The sequence below is a fragment of the Bombus pyrosoma genome, linkage group LG2 (assembly GCF_014825855.1).
Source record: "Bombus pyrosoma isolate SC7728 linkage group LG2, ASM1482585v1, whole genome shotgun sequence".
Classification (NCBI taxonomy): Eukaryota; Metazoa; Arthropoda; class Insecta; order Hymenoptera; family Apidae; genus Bombus; species Bombus pyrosoma.
The window spans coordinates 7,191,887-7,214,275 of NC_057771.1; the positions used below are offsets into that span (position 1 = coordinate 7,191,887).

Below are 22,389 nucleotides of genomic sequence, written 5' to 3' on the forward strand. Positions count from 1 at the left end.
TAAAATTCTTTTAGATACAGTTTTTCGGATATGAAGCGAAAGATCCACCTGGTTAGGAAGTTCCCTACGCTATTTACATATCGTTTGAAGCTTTACAAACATACGGAGAAATATGAATTTGCACAAAACTGCACGATACTATGATCGGTCGAAATGGTCACAGCTGCCAATCGTGTCGTTTAATGAACGAATCGAGCAGAATGTACCATTCCGCTAGTCTCTTTCCAACACCGCGTTGTAGAAATTATTGCCACACGAGATAACTATATTCTTCCTGTTCTATGCAGAACTGGCAGCCGCGACAGCAGACGGAGGTTATGGCGTGATGTCGAGCTTCCGACCATCGAATAGCGCCAAGTTATACGCCTCACCGGAAGATATGAAGACGGTAGGATATCGCTCTCGCAGCCTGCCAACTCATACGACCCGTTGTCACGTGAGGAAGTCGCACAGTCTGCGCACCACCAACAACACGACCTTCAAGCCGTTAAACAACCAACAGAACGTGAACAACACCGTCAGCAACAACAACCAGGTGAACAACAATCAGTCGGCCAACAACCAGTACGCGCAACCTCTGAAGACCAACAGAAGTCACAGTACGGCTGGTGTCAGGGAAAGAAAGAAGAAGGCCATCGGTACCAGTTCCTCGATCACGAATCTCTCGTCAGTGGCGAACAACAATGCTGGAAATACGGTGACTAACGCAGCTCCGCCGATCCCAGAACCGGATTACAGCCTATCGGAATCGGACAACGACGAGGGAGAGGAAGAGACGGACGATGATGGGGAATCAGAGATCGCGAAGGAGCTCGAGAAAGCGGCTGCAAGGGAGAAATTGGAATCCACTCGAGAAACATCGGGCAACTCGAACACCTCGGGCTCGAGTTCATCCGGTAGCAGTTCGTTGCCGCATTCGTTCAGCGTCGAAGAAATTCAGAAGGTCAGAACGCAATTGAAGTCTTCGAAGAGTCACCCGAACGACTTTTTGCTGCAACAAACTCAGCAATCACTCGTCGAGGACGGCGATAACAGCTCGAGTGGTGTGAGTTCCGACCAAGACGTGCCAGTGGGTCCACCAACAGGTTTCGATGATACGACCGCTAGAAATCTTGCCAACGAAGCCGCGCAACATCCGACCACGGTGCTCTCCGTCGCCAATGTAGAAAAGGAGACGAATCCGAAAAGAACGAGCTACGGTGGTAGCGGATTACTGACGCGACACGCGGTTAGCCTGGCCCAGTTGCCGCCACCGATCGAGGCGGATGCCGAGGAACAAAGCAACGATCTGTTCGTCCCACCACCGCCTGAGTTCAACGCTGGACCTTCCGCGGGCAGCGGCGACGAACTGGTATTCGCTCCTCCGCCTCAATTCTGCGACAACAAGCAGCAACCGCAACAACAACAGCAACAGAATCGCGTGAAGATCATCGGAGCGATACCGAAGGTTACCAACAATCAAGTAAAAGCTTCCGGTGGGCGGTTGCATAACCAGTGAGAAAGAATCGTTGCGAAGGATCGCCGATGAACGGACGGTTCGAGTCGCGTGATCGCGGATCACGATTTACCAGAGTCAATTTAATCTTTCCCTATTAACCTTTCTCCTCCCGAGATAATTATGTACGCACACAGCGTTGCGCGTGATCCCTAAATATCACCTGTTTCGTCACTGGACCGACGATCGAACGCAAACTCGTTCGACCATTGGGAAAAACATACGATGCGATTGGCTGCAATAAAATTTTTCATCGATAACGTTCCCCGCGCCGGAGGAGTTTTGTAAGGAACGAACGCGCGCGTCTTCTCTATCGCTAAAGTATCCGTACTTGAATAGAGCGCCGTTTAGGTCGCTCCGTCGAAAGGGTCTGTAGTAGTGAACAAGGTATTCAGTGAATTTTTACCGTAAAACCTAGAATATGTATGAGTCGTACGAACCGCAGATACGTTAGACTTAAAAAAAAAAAAAAACGTGCGCGCGATGCTTTCTACACACAAAGCGGTGTGACGCAACGTTCGTGAATGTCAAAATTCCATAGCCGTCTCGTGGATTGGCCTAAAGAGGTGAACGAGCAGAAAAAAAGAAAAAAAGGAAGGATCTATAAATCGTACTGTAGCTCGTAATTAGAGAGAAGAGAGAAGAGAGAAATGAGCGAGCAAGAGAAAAAGAAAAGAATAAAGAAAGAATAATTGTATGCGATGCACGCTCGTGTGTGTGTGTATTATGTATGTGTGCGTGTAAGAAACGTAGAGAACGAATGCGTAGCGTATATCGGTTTGTTTTTCATATTTCTATCGAAGTACGACGCGTGTTTAATACTTTTACATGTAACAACTTCTATCTGTAAACGTCATCAACTTCTCCCATTCCACCGCGAAACAAGCAGGAAAGAACGAAGGCACTTTCGAGGAAGAACGCATCGAAATGTAAAATCGTGCTGAGACACGAATCGGTGCTGCTAATCGTAATTCGTTTGATATCTTTTTAGTATTGGAGGCAATGTGGCGCGAATTCGATGCGGAAAAGAAAGAATCGAAGGTGCCGAATCAATGGATTAGCTAGTAAAGCGCGCGCGCGGTTCAGTTCGATTCCGTTTCTCTCGTGTTTAGACACTGCTCAAGAGCCTAATTACAAAGTTCTACTCACAAAGTCATTAGAGATTGTTTCTAGTTTGTAATAACGAGTAATAGCGTTACGACGAGTATGAATTTATCTCTAAGCTCGTAATCGCGTTAATAGAGGCGCACTGTACTACGTTAACGCACCAACATTATTCAGCTTGTAAGATAGATCGTATTCCTTCCATTTGAATCAGGCTCCTGAGAGCCGCGAGGTGTTAGCATAACTTTGACGATCTTTCCCTCACCGAAAATGATGTTTGTTCGCTAAAAAGAATGCACGGTTATCTCTGGTCCCTCATCGAAGTGTTTCACGTCGAAGATAATCAAAAGTCGATCCTTTTCTTGTAATGGAATAACCCTCGTTGATTTATCCTTTGTATATAGTATATAATTGATCGGCAGTGGAGAAATAAAGGAGAAAGATCTCGCGACTCTCGGCGACACTGCTACATACTGTATATATATACCGAACAACATTGCTACGTATTGAATATCTATAACGATGGAACGATTATTATCATCACTTTTATGATCACACCGCCATAGATTTAAGCGATATCCATGAAAGCAACGTCCTTCCTAATTATTGTTTCTATGCCTTTTCAAGTTAAATCATATTCATATACAAAACAGTGAAGTATGATGTTAAGTCAAGTGCATGCTTGTTGAAGCATGAATGAAACAGTTTTCGAGTCGAAGGAAATCATATTAAAGATAAGTATTAAATGTTCCTTAAATATTTTATTGTTTGTTTCCGATCGGTAAAAAAGAACGAAAGATCACTGATGCGTGTATATCGTTTCAAAAACTTGATCGACTGGTTGATTCGGGTCAGTAAAGCAATATTGTATGCATTACAACGGCTCGTGTAATAATAAACCGTTTCAAGAATAGAATTTTATCTTTGTTTGCGGTCTTGAACAAACGGTATTGCCGATTACGCTAATTTCCTCGTATACGTGCTCGCGCAAACTTTGTTAAAAAACAGATACATAAAGGTTGAAAGATATACGAAATGAAGAAGGTATATCCTATCCTATACGTTGGATTATTCTTTTCAAAGATCACGCAGTTTTTAAATATTATTCGCTTAAAAGAATATAATTCCGTTGAAGGTTCGCCGACATACTCTCCTTGAAGTTATCAAAAAGTTCAGGGTCACGGCCGCTCGAAGTTACTCGATGGTTCAAGATCACTCCAAGGACATTTCAACGTTCCTGTATGATATTTTCAAAGTTAAAGATTTAAGATTGTTTCAGAGTAAAGCTATATTGATCTTAAGGCTGCTTTAAAAATGAAAAAAAAAGGAAGAGAATATCGAATTTCAGCGAAGTTATGTTTTTAGAAATTAAATAGTTCACGAACCGAACAAAATTTTTGCGATGACCCATTTACGACATTCCTGCCAAAACTAATTATAATAGCGTGTAATATATCAAAATTTATGAAAAAGAGTTGACATTGCACCCATTTTTGGACAAATGATCCTTATACGCTGTCCGTAATATTGTACTTTCGAATCTATCTGTTCTCGTTCATTATCGAACATTATCGCATTATCGAACTGTTTCAATAGTATGATAACACTTTAAAATGCTTCAAGCTCGCGCGAGATTATTCGAAAGATAGATCACCTGATTATCCGTGTCCTTAGAATTTGTTACTAAACGGCTTTTACCTCGCTTTACGAGGCGGTAGAAAGTTTTGTAGCTTATTCCAAAAGAAAAATCACGCGTAGAAGTCACTCGCATATATGTATAATTATTTCTTCCTAAATGAAGACAGTACACGCTCGCCATTAACGGTGACGAAATATAGACACTTTAAAAAATATTGAAAGGAACTAAACAAATTTATAAAGCGACAACCTGGATAGCTAAGTAAACGTTTGTTATCCAGATACAACGAATATATCGCAACAATTTCAATTTATTTATTAACGATAATAAATCTGAAAATTTAAACATTCGATATAATCACCATCGACACATAATGTTTCCGTGGATCTTGCCGATGAAGCATTATTGACATGCATAACTATACATAACCAGATGCATGTATTTACAAAACAAAAATTGCGTTAGTGTCAGATTAGACGTGAAAAACGCAATACGAATTGAATCTTAAAAGTTTGTTGAACCTGTTGAACCTTTATTGCACACATCTATTTTATTCGTTCATCCATACTTGATACATTTCTCTTTAATCTTAATTATCATCCTGCGAATACTATTAATACTTTTTGCACTATAATTACTGTATTGCGAGTTGCAAGATACGTGCAATTTTCCGATGATAAATAATAATCGATCATGTTCAAATAACGACAGCATACTTTAATGAACCTCACATTTATCTGTCTAACCGTTACTTTAATAATTTTGTTTCCGCTTTGTCAATTAATTTAAAGCTATTGAAAACTCGAACAGAAAAGAACAAAGTGAATTATAAAATACAGCGCTATCTATTACGATCCATGGCAACAATCACATACACAATTTGAAATTGATCGAGGCCTATCGAAACATAAACAACATGGCGAATAAAAGAAATATAACGTTACATGTAAAATATGTCTCATTTAATAAATTAATATTTTAACTATGCGCCATCATAACATTTTTATACATTACTAGGCAACTAGCCTTCTCGACTATAACGCTAAAAACTTCGGCCTCAAAAAATGTCGATTGATAAGGTAGGTTATACATTTACAAATTTCCTAAGAAAACTATGCAATATCCTTGCTTACTTGTTATTTAAGATTTAAATTATAACAAAGAACATTTACAAACGTTGTTTAAGAAGATGCTTATCCGTTCAAACTATTTAAGAATATATCAACATTTATTTTGTCCATGCATATGGCTTATCTGTCAAATGTTTTGATACAGGTTCTTTATCAATTGTATCAACCCCATGGTACTGGTACTGTTTTCATTTCATGGCGCCCTGGTAATAGTACTCATTTAGCAACTACCGGTTATGATTCCTCAGTTGCTATTTTTGATAGGCAAGGTGAATTACAAGAACGTATTCAAATTGCTGGTTTATGTACTGGTTTTGGATGGGATTCTGACGGAGATCTATTGGCTATTATATCACAAAGTTCTTCTACTATCACGTTATGGGATGCAACAACTGGAAAAAGAACACAAATAGATGCTGGTGTAAGAGATGGATTAACATGTATGATATGGGCAAAAAGAGCTTGTTTATTAGCAGTAGGAACACAGAAAGGAAATTTAGTACTTTATGACCATATAAATGCCAAGTATGGTGTATCATAGTATTTTTATGGAAAACACATTTACATATTGTTATATTATATAATCCTACATTAAATCATAAATTAATATACAGACGAATACCAATTTTGGGAAAGCACAAAAAAAGGATAACTTGTGGCGCTTGGTCTTATGAGGGTCTTCTTGCGTTAGTCAGTGAAGATAAGATTTTAACTATCAGTACAAGTGATGGGGATACGAGGCGTGAAATACCTCTTCAAGGTGATGCATCTGATATTCAGTTTAATGAGATGAAAATGGATCACAGAGTTGGGGGTGAAAATACAGTATGATTTCTTTATAAAACAGTGATATATAAAATACTTGTGTGTTTGTATATCTAAAGTATTAATTTACTCATTATTTGCCAGGTATCTCTTATTATTAGCAAAACCACTTTATTTCTATACAATATTTTGGATCCAGAGAATCCTATTGAATTAGCTTTTCAAAAACGCTATGGACCTATTGTTACTTATAAATGGTAAAAAAGTTTAGATCATTAAAAAATCACTTAAATTTAATCACTTTTGTTTTCACTATATGTTCTACTTTAGGTATGGGGATGGATATATTTTAGTTGGTTTTCAAACTGGATATTTTACTGCAATATCTACGCATATTAAAGAAGTTGGCCAAGAATTATTTCAAGTTAAGAATCATAAAGATTCCTTGGCTGACTTGGCCATAAGTCAAACAATAGGAAAAATCGCTACATGTGGGGATAATGCCATAAAAATACATAGCTTGCAAAATTTAGAAGAAACTGAAAAATTAATTACAGTAAGCGGTGAAACTGGAATTAATACAATAGAATGGTCAACGGATGGTACAATGATAGCAACTGTGACTCACAGTGGCAATGTTTTAGTCTATTTAATACAAATTCCTAAATTATCCAGCGTTTGTGGAAATAGGATTGCACTTCTTACCAGTTTAACAGAAGTTACAGTCCATCTGTATACACTAGATAAGGTAAATCTAAATACATGGCATAAGATCAAAACTGTATTAAACTGCATGTAAATATATAACATTAATTTTTAGGAGAAACCAGAACCGATAGTAATTAATACTATAATAGAACCGTCGGTATTAACAATAGGTCCAATGCATGCAGCAGTAGGGTTGAATAACAGAGCATTGTTCTGGGATATATCCGGAAGGGATTACAATACTACAGTACATTTTGAAAGAGATTATTTAGCAACAATAGATAGTATAAGATTGAATGAAACTTATGCATCTGTTTTATTTGATGGCAAATTACAGTTGCACTCGGTAACAAGTATATTAAAACACATATAAATTTATGTTAAGTTAGTGTATTAGTAAATCGACTATGTGTTAACTTATTATCCTTGCAGATTAAAATGGATCAAACACTATCAAAAGAAGGGAAGGATACAAAAATGTTTCCAGGCTTAGGTGTTTCAGATTTTAAAATAACGTGCCATGCTCTTAGTAGCGACTTCCTAATCTATGGCAGTGATGTAAGTTATTTCTATAAATGTATGGAATTCTAAGTAAATACTGAAAGAACTAACTTATATTTATGATATATTTAGATGGGCCACATAATCTATTTTAGCTTAGAAGTCTTTAATCAATGTACTGAACATATACACAATAATGGCATAAAGGAAATCTATTTAGATACAAATGGAACACAATTATGTTTTATAGATAACAAGTTCGACGCTTATATGTATAATCCTGTGCAAGAAACTGTTTTACAAATTCCTGATTGTCTAGGTCGCATTGAAGGTGTAATTTGGGATCAAAATATTTTGGAACGTAATATATTTACTGTTTACAATAAAACTCTCATTACTACGTACATATTTGTAAAATACTTTATCGAAGGTAAGTTAAAACTTGAAAATTATACAATATATATAAAACAGATATATTGTGTATATTTTGGAAACAGGTACAAAAATTATAAAGATAAATACAACAAAACTGCCATCTGAAACATTACCGCTATTGATGTATTCTGGAGAATTGACATTAAGTTCAACAAGTAACAAATTAATGCAAATTACATTGTCTTCTCATGAAGATATAGGAAATATTGTGGAATATACAAAAATGAAAGAAATATTAGAAAATCAGATTCTTTGCAGGAGGTAAACGTCTTACTTATTTCTTTATTTGTTGACTATAGGATATTTACTCTATTAAATATTTCAGATATCAACAGGCATGGGAGACGTGTGAGAGAATTAATGAGAAAGATTCATGGTTAAAGTTAGGAGAAATTGCAATTGCAAATTTAAATATTGATTTTGGTATTTGCTATTGTTATTACTATTGTTGTTGTTGTTGTTGTTGTTGTTATTGTTATTATTACTATAAGAAACGTATAAATATATTATTTACAAATAATCATTTTCCATCACAGCAATTCGAATTTACCGCTACTTAGAAGATGCTGCGATGGTTTGGGCACTACAAACTATTGAAACCTTAGATGAATTGCCATTACTATGTGGACATGCTTGTATTTTACTTGGTAATTATAATGAGGCAGAACAATTTTTTTTACAATCATCTCAACCAGTACAAGCTTTGTATTTAAGAAGAGACCTAATGCAATGGGAACAAGCATTAAATTTAGCCCAAAAATTGAAAGCTGATGAAATTCCTTATATTGCTAGAGAATATGCTCAACAATTGGAATTTACGTAAGAATACAACATTAAATGCGTAAATTATTTATGTGTTCGTATTTAAATTTTGAATTTTTTTTCCAGGGGTAATTATCCAAAAGCGTTAACAAATTATGAACGTGGCTTGGTAGATTCAAATAATATATCTAACACAACTACACATAATCCGCAACATCGAAATCTATGTCTTGCTGGAATTGCGAGAATGTCTATCAGATGTGGGGATAGTAGAAAGGGTGTAAACATAGCTATGGATAATGAAAGTTCAAGGCAATTGCGAAAAGAATGTGCAGAAATATTAGAATCAATGAAGGTGTGTAAGTACTAGAACCGTATAAATATGTTCTGTAAGTATTACAATTGGGTTATTATTATAGCAATTTAATGAAGCTGCATTACTATATGAAAAAGCTGAATATTTTGATAAAGCTGCTTCTGCATATATAAAATTAAAAAATTGGCAGAAAGTGGGGCAACTTCTACCACAAATTTCATCTGCCAAACTTAATATACAATATGCTAAAGCCAAAGAAGCTGAAGGCAAATATGAAGAAGCAGCAAAGGCATATGAAACTGCAAAAGATTATGAAAACATAATTAGGATTAATTTGGAATATTTAAACAATCCTGGTAATATAATTAATATTAAAATATCTTATATCTAGTTTATTGGCTATTAAACTTCATCTAAAATGTACATACATATATGGCTTACTAATTGTAGCTCGAAGTGTTGAAGTAGTACAACAAACTAAAAGTATAGAAGGAGCTAAAATGGTCGCAAAATATTTTCAAAAAATGAATGATTATAATTCAGCAATCAAGTTCTTGATTTTATCAAATTGTCACGAAGAAGCGTTCCAATTAGCTAATCAACACGGAAAAATGGAATTATATGGAGAAATCCTAATAAATACGATTGATGACAGCAATGCGCGAAAAGAAGATTTTAAAAGCCTTGCGATGCATTTTGAATCTCAGAAAAATAACTTTTTAGCTGGAAAATATTACTTCTATGCCAAGGAATATCAAAAAGCATTACGACATTTATTAAAAGCTGCACAATTAGTAACAGATGAAAATGAAGTCCTGTCATTAGCCATTGATACAGTAGCTTCTTCAAAAGATGACAAGTTAGCAAATCAGTTAATTGATTTTTTATTAGGTGGTGATGGATTACCAAAGGTATTGGTATCTGATTTAATAAAGATATCAGTATTGATACTTGATTGACTTGATGTTCAACTAATCATACTCATTACAGGATCCTAAATATCTGTTCAGATTATATATGGCTAGAAAACAGTACAAAGAAGCTGCGAAAACAGCAATTATAATTGCTAATGAAGAACAAATTAATGGTATGTTTGTTGTATTTATATAACCAATGTTGAAAGAATTGTGTTAGTGATGATTTGTTCTACAGGGAATTATAGAAGCGCTCATGATGTTTTATTTGGCATGTATCAAGAATTAAAAAAGAATAAAATCAATATACCTTCAGAGATGCAAAACAATTTAAGACTTTTGCATTCATATATCCTTGTGAGACTTCATGTAAAAAAGAATGATCATTTACGTGGTGCTCGTATGTTAATAAGAGTAGCCAATAACATATCGAAATTTCCATCACGTTAGTAAAATATATATAAATATGTATAATTAAATATCAAAATAATACGAACAATGTTTAGTATACATATTCTTTTTCCTTTAGATATTGTTCCGATTTTGACCTCCACTGTAATAGAATGTCAAAGAGCTGGATTAAAATATGCTGCTTTTAATTATGCTGCTATGTTGATGCGTCCGGAATACAGAAGCCAAATTGATGCTAAGTATAGTAAAAAAATTGAGGCAATTGTAAGAAAGCCACCAAAATCAAAAGATAATGAAACTGAAGAGGAACCTTTAACTCCATGTCCATATTGCAAGAGCAAACTTACAGAGACAGAGATTACTTGCGACAAGTGCAAAAATACAATACCTTTTTGTATAGCTACAGTTAGTGTTTCTGAAGCATGTATTTACTTTGAAATTTAATACATATATTGTGTTTTAATAAGACAATATTTTTTAGGGCCGACATATCATTGAAGATGATTTCACGGTATGTCCACAATGTGATTTTCCTTGCATAAGAAGTGAATTCTTAAGGTATGTATGACATCTTATTTTAAAGATAATACATATAATTATTTGCTGTTATACTAGGATTATTGAATCTGAAAATACGTGTCCAATGTGCTCGGAAAAAGTAGATGTTAACATGGTTTCATCTACTGTTAACATCCGTTCCTATCTCGATTTTCAAGAAGGAAAATCACCAGTGAGAACTTAAACGGTTTTAGTTATAATTTAATAGAAGCTGAAAAAAATACAAATATTATTATTCCTATCAAACGGTGCCGTCCAATATGAGTACAACATACACAAGTACAAGTAGCTTATATAAATTCATAGATTATTTATAAAATTTGTGCACAAATCAAATAATGACCATGCATGGAAGTATCAACAGTATGTAGATATTATTGTCAATAAACTAGTCTCCAAGCAATTGTAATTGACTCAGTTCCCCCACTATTATTCTATCCAGATTAAACAATTTACTATCATCAATATATACGTATATGTACACACACACATACACACACACACGTGCGCGCGCGCCACATACGCACACAGAAAGGCACATATACATGTATAATATATATCTAAAATAAACAATTGCTTGTACGAATATTTTGTAAGTATTGATAAGATATAATGAGTAATAAAAGCGACATCTAATGGGTTTCCGTCAATTAAACTCCGACTTATCAAGATTCCTTCGCATAAATAGAAAGAAACATGCACATACGAGAAAAATGACAACATGGCATGACTTTGAAAAATTAAACTCAATAATAACAATGAATGTCTTAATATCCTAATAAACTCTGTAAAGCATATGTTTATATCTTGATTGCGTTAAGTTAATTGAAAAAAAATACATTAAAAGTAGGAATTTATAATAATCTTATTGTTATATTTATTTTGAAAAAAACTATCATTTTTATAAAACGCAATACAATATATAGAAAAAGTTGAACTATATTTCGAAAAAATTAAAGATGTTTTCATATTTTTATTAAAATAGGAAATGACTTTAATTCCGTATTTTATCATTTTTATTATTTACTCGTATATTTTTAATAAAAAGATATAATTTATTATGAGAATTTGTTATACTTTAAATTTAAAAAAGCAACATATTTGTACCAAATGTGCAATTCAAATTTATATATATTGCGTTACAAATATTGTATATGAAATATTCATTTGCGTTACAAATAATGTACATGAAATAGTAATAATAAATGATAAAATATATTTAGAGTTATAGGTATTTACAATGATATATCTTTTCTCAAATAACGAAATTATTATAAAATAAACGATAATTGTTAAAAATGTAATTTTTAAGTTAGCAAATCCTATTATTTTGGCTTATATTAAACAAATAAAAAGTTTTCTATGCAGCTCTTCTGTGCATGCAGATTAGTAGTGGGGCAGTGTATGTTAAAGAACATAATCACATCAGTATAGGTGCTAGTTTAGCAAGCACCGGTATGTTAGCAGTTCGCGATTGAGGTTGTACGCGATACAGTTTAAGCAGTACATTTGACAGATACTGATTCATATTTTTCGAAAGATCATTTTAAATTTCTTCAAAACTATTTAATACGTATGTAACGTGAAATTAATCAATAGTAAGCAAAAAATATCATTTTATTCTCCTATCATCCAAGAACTGGTGGTCAAAATGGCGGAAAAGAATGACTCGCCGGGTTCCACTTCAACTTCTACAGGGCACGAAAGTCAACAACTACTTTCAGGTTTCATAGCTGAAATCGTAAAGAGTCCAATAAATCTCCTTTTAGTAGGCGTGATCGCCTTTTTGGTTTACAAAATAGTTAAAAGCAAGACGAAGGTCGAAGAGCCCGTAAAAGAGATAAAGAAACTGCCAAAAATACGACGTGATTTTACACTCGAAGAGTTGAAGAAATATAATGGTACGGGACCAGATGGACGAATATTAATTGCTATAAATGGTAGTGTTTACGATTGTACTCGTGGTGCCCACTTTTATGGTCCTGGTAAGTACTCAACTACTTCTAATAATTTATTTTACATGATAGTTGACGAATCTGCGTCGTACATGAAATTGCTATGTAATCGCAATTTTATGTTACGTACCTTAATTTTCCAGTGTTATTAATTAGCGCATAAATAAGTTCCATCGTCCGTTGGTTATTATCAGTCTCGGCTTGTGTAAAAATCAATTTGCGAACATCATGAGACCGTGATAATTGAGAAAGCTATGAAATAATAGCTTGTAAATGATTAACATTTCGTTCATTATTAAAATGCAACATTCACACACAATTTATGAAAAGATTTCAACCAACATACATCAGTGATTATTTTGAAAAAATAATTATGATAATATTTAATATAACAAAGCAATAATTGTTATATTTTCAGAATTATATTGCTTTATAGGACTATGATTTTTTATTAATTTTATTACAGGTGCTCCATATGAAGTATTTGGTGGGAAAGATATTAGCAGAGCCTTAGCAAAATTTTCATTGGAAACATCGCAGGAATATGATGACCTAAGCGATTTGAAAACTGCAGAAATGGAGTCTATAAACGAGTGGAATGAACAATTTAAAGGTAATAGCTTTGTAAAATATTTTTTGAGAACAAAATAGAGGATCAAAGATAACAAATTATAAGTAAGTATTGAAAACTTGGTAGAAATACTTGTACTAGGATAGGTACAATAAATCTTTGTATAATGAATTTTAATATCTATAATTTAAAATTAAAATTCAATATTTTCTATACAGGGTGTCGCACAATAAATGCTGTTTGATATAACTACTGAATAATAGATGATAGGACAAAAATATAAGGGGACTTTTATCATTATTTTTTATGTAGAATCTCACTATGAGAAAAAATGTCTAGCTTCAATTTTTCAAGGTCATACTAAGGTCATCTTGTGCTTTTTTAATAAAACTGTATGTATGTAAAAATGTATTTTTAAATACATTATTCAATGCATTTTTTAATTCTCCACACAAAAGTATTAAAATACTTGGATCTAAAAATGATTAGTTTGGGAAATATTTTAACTTTAGTATTGTAGAACTTATCATATCAAAGATTAGGAAAACATAAAGAAAAAGGACTAAAAAACATTGAGTGGTGTATAAAAGATTTATGGTTTTATCTAAAAAAAAACACCTTAGTATGATTTTGGAAAATTAAAGGTAAACATTTTTTTTTTCACAATGACGTTCTACATAAGAAATGATGATAAAAGTTTCTTTATATTTTTGTCCTACCATCTATTGTTCAATAGTTATATGAAACTGCTCTTATCATGGTACACCCTGTATATATATATATATACCTTTATAAAAGGTAGAGTAATTAGAATACATATTATTATTATATAGGCATTATTTTCTCATTTTTCCTTATTTTAGAAAAATATGATTATGTGGGAAAATTGTTGAAACCTGGTGAAGCACCTACAAATTATTCAGATGAGGAAGATGAAGGTAGTCAACTAGAGAATGAAGCAAAATCCAAAAATGATTGACTGCTTGATTGTACATCAAATGCCAAACAGTCTCAAAAGGATATTGCGCACACTCCATTAAAGAAATTCTTAAAATCGTGACTCATGAATATATTTATGGACATTTATCTGGATATTTTACTACTTCATAATGATATTAAAATAAAAACTAAAATGGTATCTTTTGACCGAGTTGAAAACATATAATTGTTCAAAACTGATGTTATGTGTGAAGATTCTTTTTTAGTATCCAATTTTTCAATCAATAAGGATACTTCAATAGTATAATGTTTTTATATGTGTACAAAAAATTTCTTACACATCCTTAAAACTGGCACTAGACATAAGACAGAAATCTTTTGTGCTATATTCCATTAAATATCTTTGTTTATATTATCATTCACGTTTGCCACATAGCATTTGGTACATATAATATATGTATTTGGTATCTGTAAACTTTAATAAAACGATGTTATATTTGACATGCATTTGAGATTTAATATTAAGTTGATGCAATATATTGCATAGATATGAGAATAGAAAATATTTTCTTAACATAAAAACATTATGCTCTTTCTAAAAACAAAATGATACCATCTTGAAGTACAGAATAATTTCAGTCATTCATAGCTAAATATATTCTGCAAAGAATAAATTGTAACTTAAATATCAAAATCTCAAGTCCAAACATTTTTGTATAAAAGACAGCAGCATTAAGAATCTATTTGGGAGTTTGTAAAAAGTGATACACGTTTACTAGTCTTTTTTATATGAAAAAAATGAGAGTACGTGTGAATCTTATTATAAATTCTAATACATTATGTAAATTGTTATTGTTTGGAAATTGGGATTCCTTAAAAGTTGTTAGCATTTACGATACTGTTCATATAGTGAAAAATTGTTTATTATTGTGGAATTATTTATCAACTATATTTTTTCTCCTTTTTTTTATAAATCTCCTTCATTCATGCACCAATCTTAAGAGAAAATAATCTCACATCCATGATAATATGTACATGTATTAAGTACTTTATATGCATTTTCTCAATTATTTGTGCAATTAATTTTAATAGGACTGATACCATTTCTGTAATAAATAAATATAAATATATATATATATTAATTGAAGTAAATTATAAACTTGAATTTTCAATCTGTGCTGTTATAGGAAAGAACATTTATTGATTGTATAATAAAAACGTTGTTAATATAAGCAATTACATATAATTTAATGAAATTTGTTTTGTTTATATGTACGAAGAAGACTACATCAAGTTTCCATTAACCTACGATTTATTGTAAAAAAAGGAGAGGCATTTTATTATGATTTATATAAACATTTGTGTATAATTTTTTAAAAAGGAACATACGAATGATACTCTATTATACATATGTATATGCTGCAGTGTTTTCAGTGTAAATAAGACAATTCTGTATCATTCCTACAAAGCAGAAATATTTATGAAGATTTTATAATTGTATTGTATCGCAAATACTTCGTATTTATAAGCAACCTTGATTTATATCTCGAAAAGCAATATTATTGGAAAAACTATATTTTTGATTGTACTTTCCGTAATGATCATATTCACACAATCTTTGATACAGTCATCATGTAATAAGAGACTGAGTTTTGTGTGAAATTTATAAAAGCAATGCGTATTATATATACTTATTCCAATTTGTACAAAAACAAATTTGCTCAGATTAAAAATTTAATCAAGTACTTGACCAAATTAAACATACTTTACTTTATATCAACATATATTATTCTCTTATATATTATATATGTGATTTTATTCTTAATATAGTTTCAATATAATTTATTAGAAAAGTTATTTCATATCTATACATGTTGTTGTACTTTTTCTGTTAAATGGAATGTATGTTTGTATGTTAATTATTCCAATAATTATTATACCGACCAGTTAGAATTTTATGTAACATTATTTATAGAGAATGTTATGAATCAATATTAAAATGTACTTTCTGTTATTATTAAAAAAGGAGTGGATAGCTTGTAAGGTGCAGACTTAAGTACTCTATTACATATGATACAGGTCATATCAATTCTTGTTTATATTAAAAGAAGTAATTTCTTTCAAACAAGTTCCTTATTTTGACTTTGTACCGCCCATTTGCGTGATTTAGTTACTTCGTCTTTCCACTTAATTGCCAACCCAATAGTTCCATTGTGAGTGAGGAATGCGTAGGAAAGTGAAACGCGTAACGATTTCAATTTTATATATGTTATTGAAAGTTGTTTTTATTACAATAAAAGTCCAATTTTGTTTTATTAACTTAGTACTATGACACGTTCCTATTAAGAGTCCATTTTCAATCACATGTTACCCGTATATTGCGAATATATACACAAATATTTGTTCGTGCATGATTAAATTATAGGAGAGCATTATTAAATTATACAAATAACATTATACATGTAACTCGGAACTTTTAATATTTGTTTTTGTGCGTAATATGTATATACATATATCATATTACACATATATTAATTTATTTTTTAAAATTACTTTATACCTTACATTCTTTCTGTTATTTATAAAATTTTAAATACATAATTTTTTCGATTTAAGAAGTAAAAATAAACACCAAGAAATGAATTAATTTTTTATAAAGATTTGATACACAAATGGATTTGATACATTCATGGATACATGACATGGATTATATTGTATATATTTTTTATCATATTAGATATTTTAATGAAAATAATAAAAGATAAAGATTATAGTTATTTAAAGATCGTGTTTTTCCACGGTCAGATTACATTGGTTCCGTCAAGCGGCATTCAAGGTTTCAATACTTATGTGTAAAACATGTTCCCTTACATCGTAAAGAAAAAAGATATTCTCGATGTATCCTGAAAAATCAAGCCGAATATGCAAGTTAGGATCATCTTTCATTTACGGTTCGATTTCAGCGTGAACTTAAAGATTTATCTGTTTTAGTCTGCTAATATTCTTTTCAGAATGAATGATATTGGAATGATTTGAACATAATTAACCTTGCTTTTCTAATCTATATGGATTATTGAGTTCTTTTCCCGACAACACAATGCCATGAAATACTCGTAGAAAATATATTTTATTTAGTTTTTTATTGTTATCCTTCATTATTATGACAATGCTCTACATTGTAAATTTCTTTCTTAAAATATATCTAACAAGACATATGAAGTGTAACAGACATCGAAATCAAAAAAATGACCTTGCATCTTTAACCCATTACAATTATTTTGTTAAACAAATACACAATTGATAGATTGACATTAAGTAGTCAGAATTTTTACGCTAAACTATCTCAAAATGGAGCATACTTCTCTGTTCTTTAACGTAAAATTGCTGTTTCTAATATATCATTTATTCATATTAGAGTGGGTAGTTCATAATTATTACAAATGACATAGGATGGAATTATATCGTATCAACGTTAAGATTACGAAAACTGAGTCCGTTATCATGGTAGATATAATGACGATATCAGTAAGTCAAAGCTTGCATGAAAATATCTCATTTGGTTTGTAATAACCGAAATGCAATACTAACATTCATTAATCCTTATTGTTCCTTTTGAATCGATTTTTTAGTAAACTAATATATTGATAAACATTAATATATTGATACATATGTATCTTTATTCCTATTCCGTCGTACAAAAATATATGAACTATACGCAATTAGTGTATCATGATCTCATAGTCACTGGTTACTTCTTTGCATTATAAAATATAATTTAAAGAAATAACTTTAAAAAATTAATCATTGATGGGTCAAATTAAACACTTATTGTGATATTTTGATATAACGATATTTTTAAAGAAATAATCTGATAGAATAGTGCTGTTAACTACAGTGTCTTCTGAATAGTTATGTAACATTCGAATAACGATTATCAACAGACACTCGTGACATTTTTTCGATCTATTGTACTGTGCATATTGTCTCTGTATGTAGTACTCCTTCGGAGAATAATCTGAGAATAATATTTAATTCAAAAGTAAATGAAATATTTAAAAGAATCTTAATAAATCATTAATAATATACATATGTAAATATTTATTTAGAATATTAGACATAGGTGACTCTGAGTACCAGCCGTATTAAATATGGCAACCATGATCATATAAACAGGCTTCGACACTCGCTAGGGGAACAGTTCAAAAATTGAATTGTGTCACTTGTGAAAGGTCAACAAAGTCTGTATTCTTACGAGACAGTTGAATACCAGTAATGTCTGCTGAGACATTCATAGCATGTCATGTATACGCACAACGAGAACCTTCTTGTCTTCCATGTTGATTTTTTACTAGATTTTTTGGATGGTGTTACCTATGCTTCGATATATGAGTGTTGAGAGACTTTATTTGAGACTTGTTTGTATGACCATGATGAAAACAGTGCGAGAATTCGGTTTCGATGCATGATCACATCAATATTAACATAGCTTAACCTAATAACCTATTCTGTGCGAAGCTGGAAAGGAATCTCGCGGGACGGCACAAGGACAAAGGAGATAATACTCTCATCGTTCACCGTCACGAGTTGCTATATTGTTTTATTTGTATATGTGATACTTTTGGCTATAGAATGCTTTCGGTCAACGCGCGTGCTTATCTCTATGATTGTATTGAGTTTATCAGAAATAACCAATTGAACCACGTTCTTTGCAGAAGATTTCTTCTCATCTCCTGTTTATAGTCAGTATGGCTCCCCGCGCTTTTATGAAATGTTTATTTGTGTAGAATAGAGATGAGAAATTGGTTAGCGGGAAGAGACGGAAACAAGAGAGGTATTACTATCGCTTACCGTCATGCTTTGTTATATTATTTTATTTGTGTATGTGACATTTTCAGCCAATACACGTGCTTATCTTCATGATTGTATTGGGTCCACCAGAAATAAGCAATCAGATACGTATTCCAATGCCTAATTCACGGTCATATAAGTAGGTTTTGAGACTCGCTAGGGAAAACCGTCCGAAAATTAAGTCATGATAGTCGTGAGAAATCAACATAGACGGTTAACAAAGTCCGCATTCTTGCGACACAAACAGGAATAAGTAGTATGTCTCTGCCTCTGTGTAAGATATTCACAGCATGTCACATATGCGCAGAATTACTTATTCACGTTAATTAACTGATTTCTATTATGGTATGATTAAGTTAACAACTTAATGTTCCAAATGAAAATGGGTTAGCCGACCTATCTGTATCCTAATCAAGTAATAAATATGACTGTGATACAAAATAGTACAGTTAGAGGAACCACAGGTTCCATTGGCTCCACTGGCTCTACAAATGTCATGGGTGGTCAAGAAGGTGGTATGGCACAACAAACTCAACCACCTGTTCCAAGTCAAGCTCTACCTTAGTCTGGTGCACTAAGTAGAGGTCAACCTGGATCACAAGCTACTCAGGATCAAATAACTGGTATTGATATTTCAGCAGGTAATTATTGGTTTTTGTATCTAAATAAATTTACATCACTAACCAAATTTAACTAAGCAATATTTATATGTTACTGAGTGCTACAAAATCAATTGCAGATCCAAAAAACACAAATTTATTCAGCAATAACTAGTTCTATTTTATGCAAATAAGTATTAACAATACGAAAGTCAAACAAACTGTGAAGCTTGGTCATGTTCATTGCCAGATTGTAAAACTATGAAAAATTTATTGACTGATATGACTGCTTGTCAAGCAGAAAAAAGCAGTACAATGTCAAACTGTAGATCTTCGAGGCAAATTATTAGTCATTGGAAACATTGCAATCATAACGTTTCTCATGTATGATTACCTCCAAAGTAATCAAACAAAAATAAAGCTAATAAAATTCAAATCCATCAAACTGAAATAAGAAGAACATATCATGTGTTGTCCATGTCCTACTACAACAGTTAGTTTAGTAGCTGCACAATGTATTATTGAAGAAATGCCAACACCAAGCATATAAGGAGCATCTGGTGCAATAGGAAATGCTAGATTATCTCAACTTGCTTCAAATATGTCTTTTTCTCTAAATTGTGATCCTAATACAGTTGCAGTTGCTGGTAATCCAGTAATACCTACCAGTCCCATGTTTGCTGTTGTAACGACCTGCTGTTAATATACAACAATCTGTTAATATACAACAATCTGTTAATATACAGCAACTATTTGATTTGAATGATTCAGAACAACTTAGTACTTTAAGTAAAAATAGGTTAGCTAACCTTCAGTTTCCAGCTGGAATTCAACCAGATCAAGTACAAGCAACATTAGTATAGGAATCAAACGATTGGCATTAAACTGCAACACCAGATATTAGAAATCATTTTGTTTATAAATTGGTTCAAACAGTATTGGTTCAACCATCTCAAAATTCACAATCTATGCTCAAGAAAAGAATCCACAATCTTGTTGCATATGCAAAGAAAATTGAAGATTACATATAAGGAATGGAGAATTCCATATATTTACTTACTGAAAAAATACATACAATTCAAGAAGTATTGTAGAAAAGACAAAAACGGAAAAAACAACGACAGTTACAAGTCCAGCATCAGCAACATCCACGACCTTTGAGAACTGATTGTCCTTATTTTTACGTGCATAGTATAGTAATAAAGTTTAAACTCAAAAATCTCAAATAATTATTTTGTATCTTTTATTTTAGTTTTTTAATTTATTACTTCTAGTACATATATAGATAATAGTATTGGCAGCTGTTTTACATTAAAAGTTGATATATTAATAATGCTATGATGTTGTTGTGTTTTCAATTGTATAATTGTGTATCTAAATATATCCAATGATTGTGAAAAAATGGAGAATTAGTATTAATTAAAAATTTCTTCCGTTTATTTTTTCCAATCTACCACCTAATTTTCCAAAGCTGTCATAAAATAAGAATTTTGAAGAACATACACAACATTCATTCAGAATCATGAAAATTTGATTAAAAAATTTGAACATTTAGATTCAATTACAAATTTTCTAGATTTAATAGATGTGAAAAAAAATTTGTAATTTAAGTATGTTGGAACATTAAGTGAATAAATATCAAAATCTATTTTTATAAGCCCGATTATAGTAAATAAAATTGTGATTAATGAACAAGTAAATTATGTTTTTCATGGCAGTAAAGAAATTTGTTTCAATTATCAGAAGTACAGCTTGCTGAATGAAAATCGGCTAGGTGGTCCTACATATAAGTTATTATGCCTAGTCAGAATGATACAGATTTCAACCCTAAACTAAGGAACGATAATAAATACTTGACATCGTAAAAACTCTTATCAAAAAAAAAGCATTTACGTATTACTAAGAGACTATCAAAGGGACTGTAACATTATATAGTCGACAGAAATAAAGCGATGTAAGCGACTAGCAACACTCCACAAAGAGTAAAGAGTCGCTGTCACTGAGATGGGTGGCTAGGTGGCTGCTGCCACGGCGTCATCCAGTTCCCGTCCCATTTCCAATTCTCCCTCTCTTCTCGCGTTCACCTCTTTCTTTACACAATTCTCTGTATCTGACACTATCGCGCGCGCGCGCGTGACCACACAACAAACACACAACTGAAAGAGCGAAAAGGAACAGAGCAGGAAAAGGAAGATGGAAGCAAGTTCACGCACAATATATGCGTGCAGCTAGTCGCGTGCCGTTCGCACCTATTCACGAGTCAGATTCTCTTTCTCGAAGAGAGGACGTTCTGCGCAACGCAATCTCCCGTCTCCCCACCTTGTATACATTCTTCCTTTTAACCTGTCGATCGAGAAATCCCTGGCCATCTTGTAACGATATCCCTTTGACACTCTCGGCTTTGTAAACGCATTAACAAAGTCGATTTTTTATTTTTTCAATGTTCACGACATACGGCATATAAATCTTTGTCAGGATACGATACTGCAGAGCGCAGGTTGTTCATTATGAACATAACCGCGCAAATATTTTAGTCTTGTAATTATAAAAGAGAAAGTGATTATTAGTACAAATGAATATATATATATATATATATATATATATATATATATATATATGTAATTAATGAGTTTCAGTTAATGAATCAGATGAAAAGATATTTGAAGAGTACAATTTTCAAACAAATCTAAATTCTCATTATTCCGTAAACCAACTGGTAATTTTCTAAAAAGATGATCT

At 32.2% G+C, this 22,389-nt stretch overlaps 3 protein-coding genes and 1 long non-coding RNA gene across 18 annotated transcripts in view; 3 read left to right on the forward strand and 1 right to left on the reverse strand.

The window, feature by feature from the left end:
* Positions 1-3,515, forward strand: part of LOC122577702 (SH3 and multiple ankyrin repeat domains protein 3) — a 176,233-nt gene extending 172,718 nt beyond the window's left edge. For all 13 annotated transcript variants that reach the window (XM_043749183.1, XM_043749182.1, XM_043749191.1 and 10 more), the window contains one exon: positions 288-3,515. In XM_043749183.1, the coding sequence (XP_043605118.1) occupies positions 288-1,498 (1,211 nt within the window). In that variant the 3' untranslated portion in view covers positions 1,499-3,515. The remainder of the gene's footprint in view (positions 1-287) is intronic.
* Positions 3,516-5,176: 1,661 nt separating this feature from the next.
* Positions 5,177-11,141, forward strand: LOC122577704 (WD repeat-containing protein 19). 3 transcript variants are annotated; one of them, XM_043749197.1, is made up of 20 exons: positions 5,220-5,317; positions 5,514-5,574; positions 5,633-5,893; positions 5,983-6,193; positions 6,278-6,390; positions 6,464-6,881; positions 6,954-7,187; positions 7,274-7,399; positions 7,475-7,772; positions 7,840-8,038; positions 8,103-8,200; positions 8,314-8,596; positions 8,666-8,894; positions 8,959-9,211; positions 9,306-9,766; positions 9,846-9,942; positions 10,008-10,214; positions 10,299-10,585; positions 10,662-10,738; positions 10,796-11,141. In XM_043749197.1, the coding sequence occupies exons 2-20, from the start codon at positions 5,564-5,566 to the stop codon at positions 10,920-10,922; spliced, it is 3,990 nt and encodes a 1,329-aa protein (XP_043605132.1). In that variant the 5' UTR covers positions 5,220-5,317; positions 5,514-5,563; the 3' UTR covers positions 10,923-11,141. The 3 variants fall into 3 exon arrangements, with proteins under 3 accessions (XP_043605131.1, XP_043605132.1, XP_043605133.1); XM_043749196.1 differs by having other exon boundaries at positions 5,177-5,317; positions 5,514-5,893; XM_043749198.1 differs by lacking the exons at positions 5,220-5,317; positions 5,514-5,574 and having other exon boundaries at positions 5,752-5,893; positions 5,983-6,128.
* Positions 11,142-12,164: 1,023 nt separating this feature from the next.
* Positions 12,165-16,522, forward strand: LOC122577767 (membrane-associated progesterone receptor component 1-like). Its single transcript, XM_043749321.1, has 3 exons — positions 12,165-12,723; positions 13,160-13,306; positions 14,128-16,522. Exons 1-3 carry the CDS (start codon positions 12,390-12,392, stop codon positions 14,241-14,243), a joined length of 597 nt encoding a protein of 198 aa, XP_043605256.1. The 5' UTR covers positions 12,165-12,389; the 3' UTR covers positions 14,244-16,522.
* LOC122577768 lies at positions 16,469-18,242 on the reverse strand. The gene is made up of 2 exons (XR_006320417.1): positions 17,792-18,242; positions 16,469-17,106 (listed from the first exon to the last, which is right to left on the reverse strand). It is a non-coding gene; the product is annotated as an uncharacterized LOC122577768 (long non-coding RNA).
* Positions 18,243-22,389: the final 4,147 nt, after the last annotated feature.

Coding starts and splice junctions, on each gene's coding strand:
- LOC122577704 (XM_043749196.1), top strand. Junction 8,039..8,102: donor AATCAGATTCTTTGCAGGAG/GTAAACGTCTTA, acceptor TAAATATTTCAG/ATATCAACAGGCATGGGAGA. Junction 8,201..8,313: donor AAATTTAAATATTGATTTTG/GTATTTGCTATT, acceptor TTTCCATCACAG/CAATTCGAATTTACCGCTAC.
- LOC122577767 (XM_043749321.1), top strand. CDS start 12,390: ATGGCGGAAAAGAATGACTCGCCGGGTTCCACTTCAACTTCTACAGGG. Junction 12,724..13,159: donor TGCCCACTTTTATGGTCCTG/GTAAGTACTCAA, acceptor ATTTTATTACAG/GTGCTCCATATGAAGTATTT. Junction 13,307..14,127: donor GTGGAATGAACAATTTAAAG/GTAATAGCTTTG, acceptor TCCTTATTTTAG/AAAAATATGATTATGTGGGA.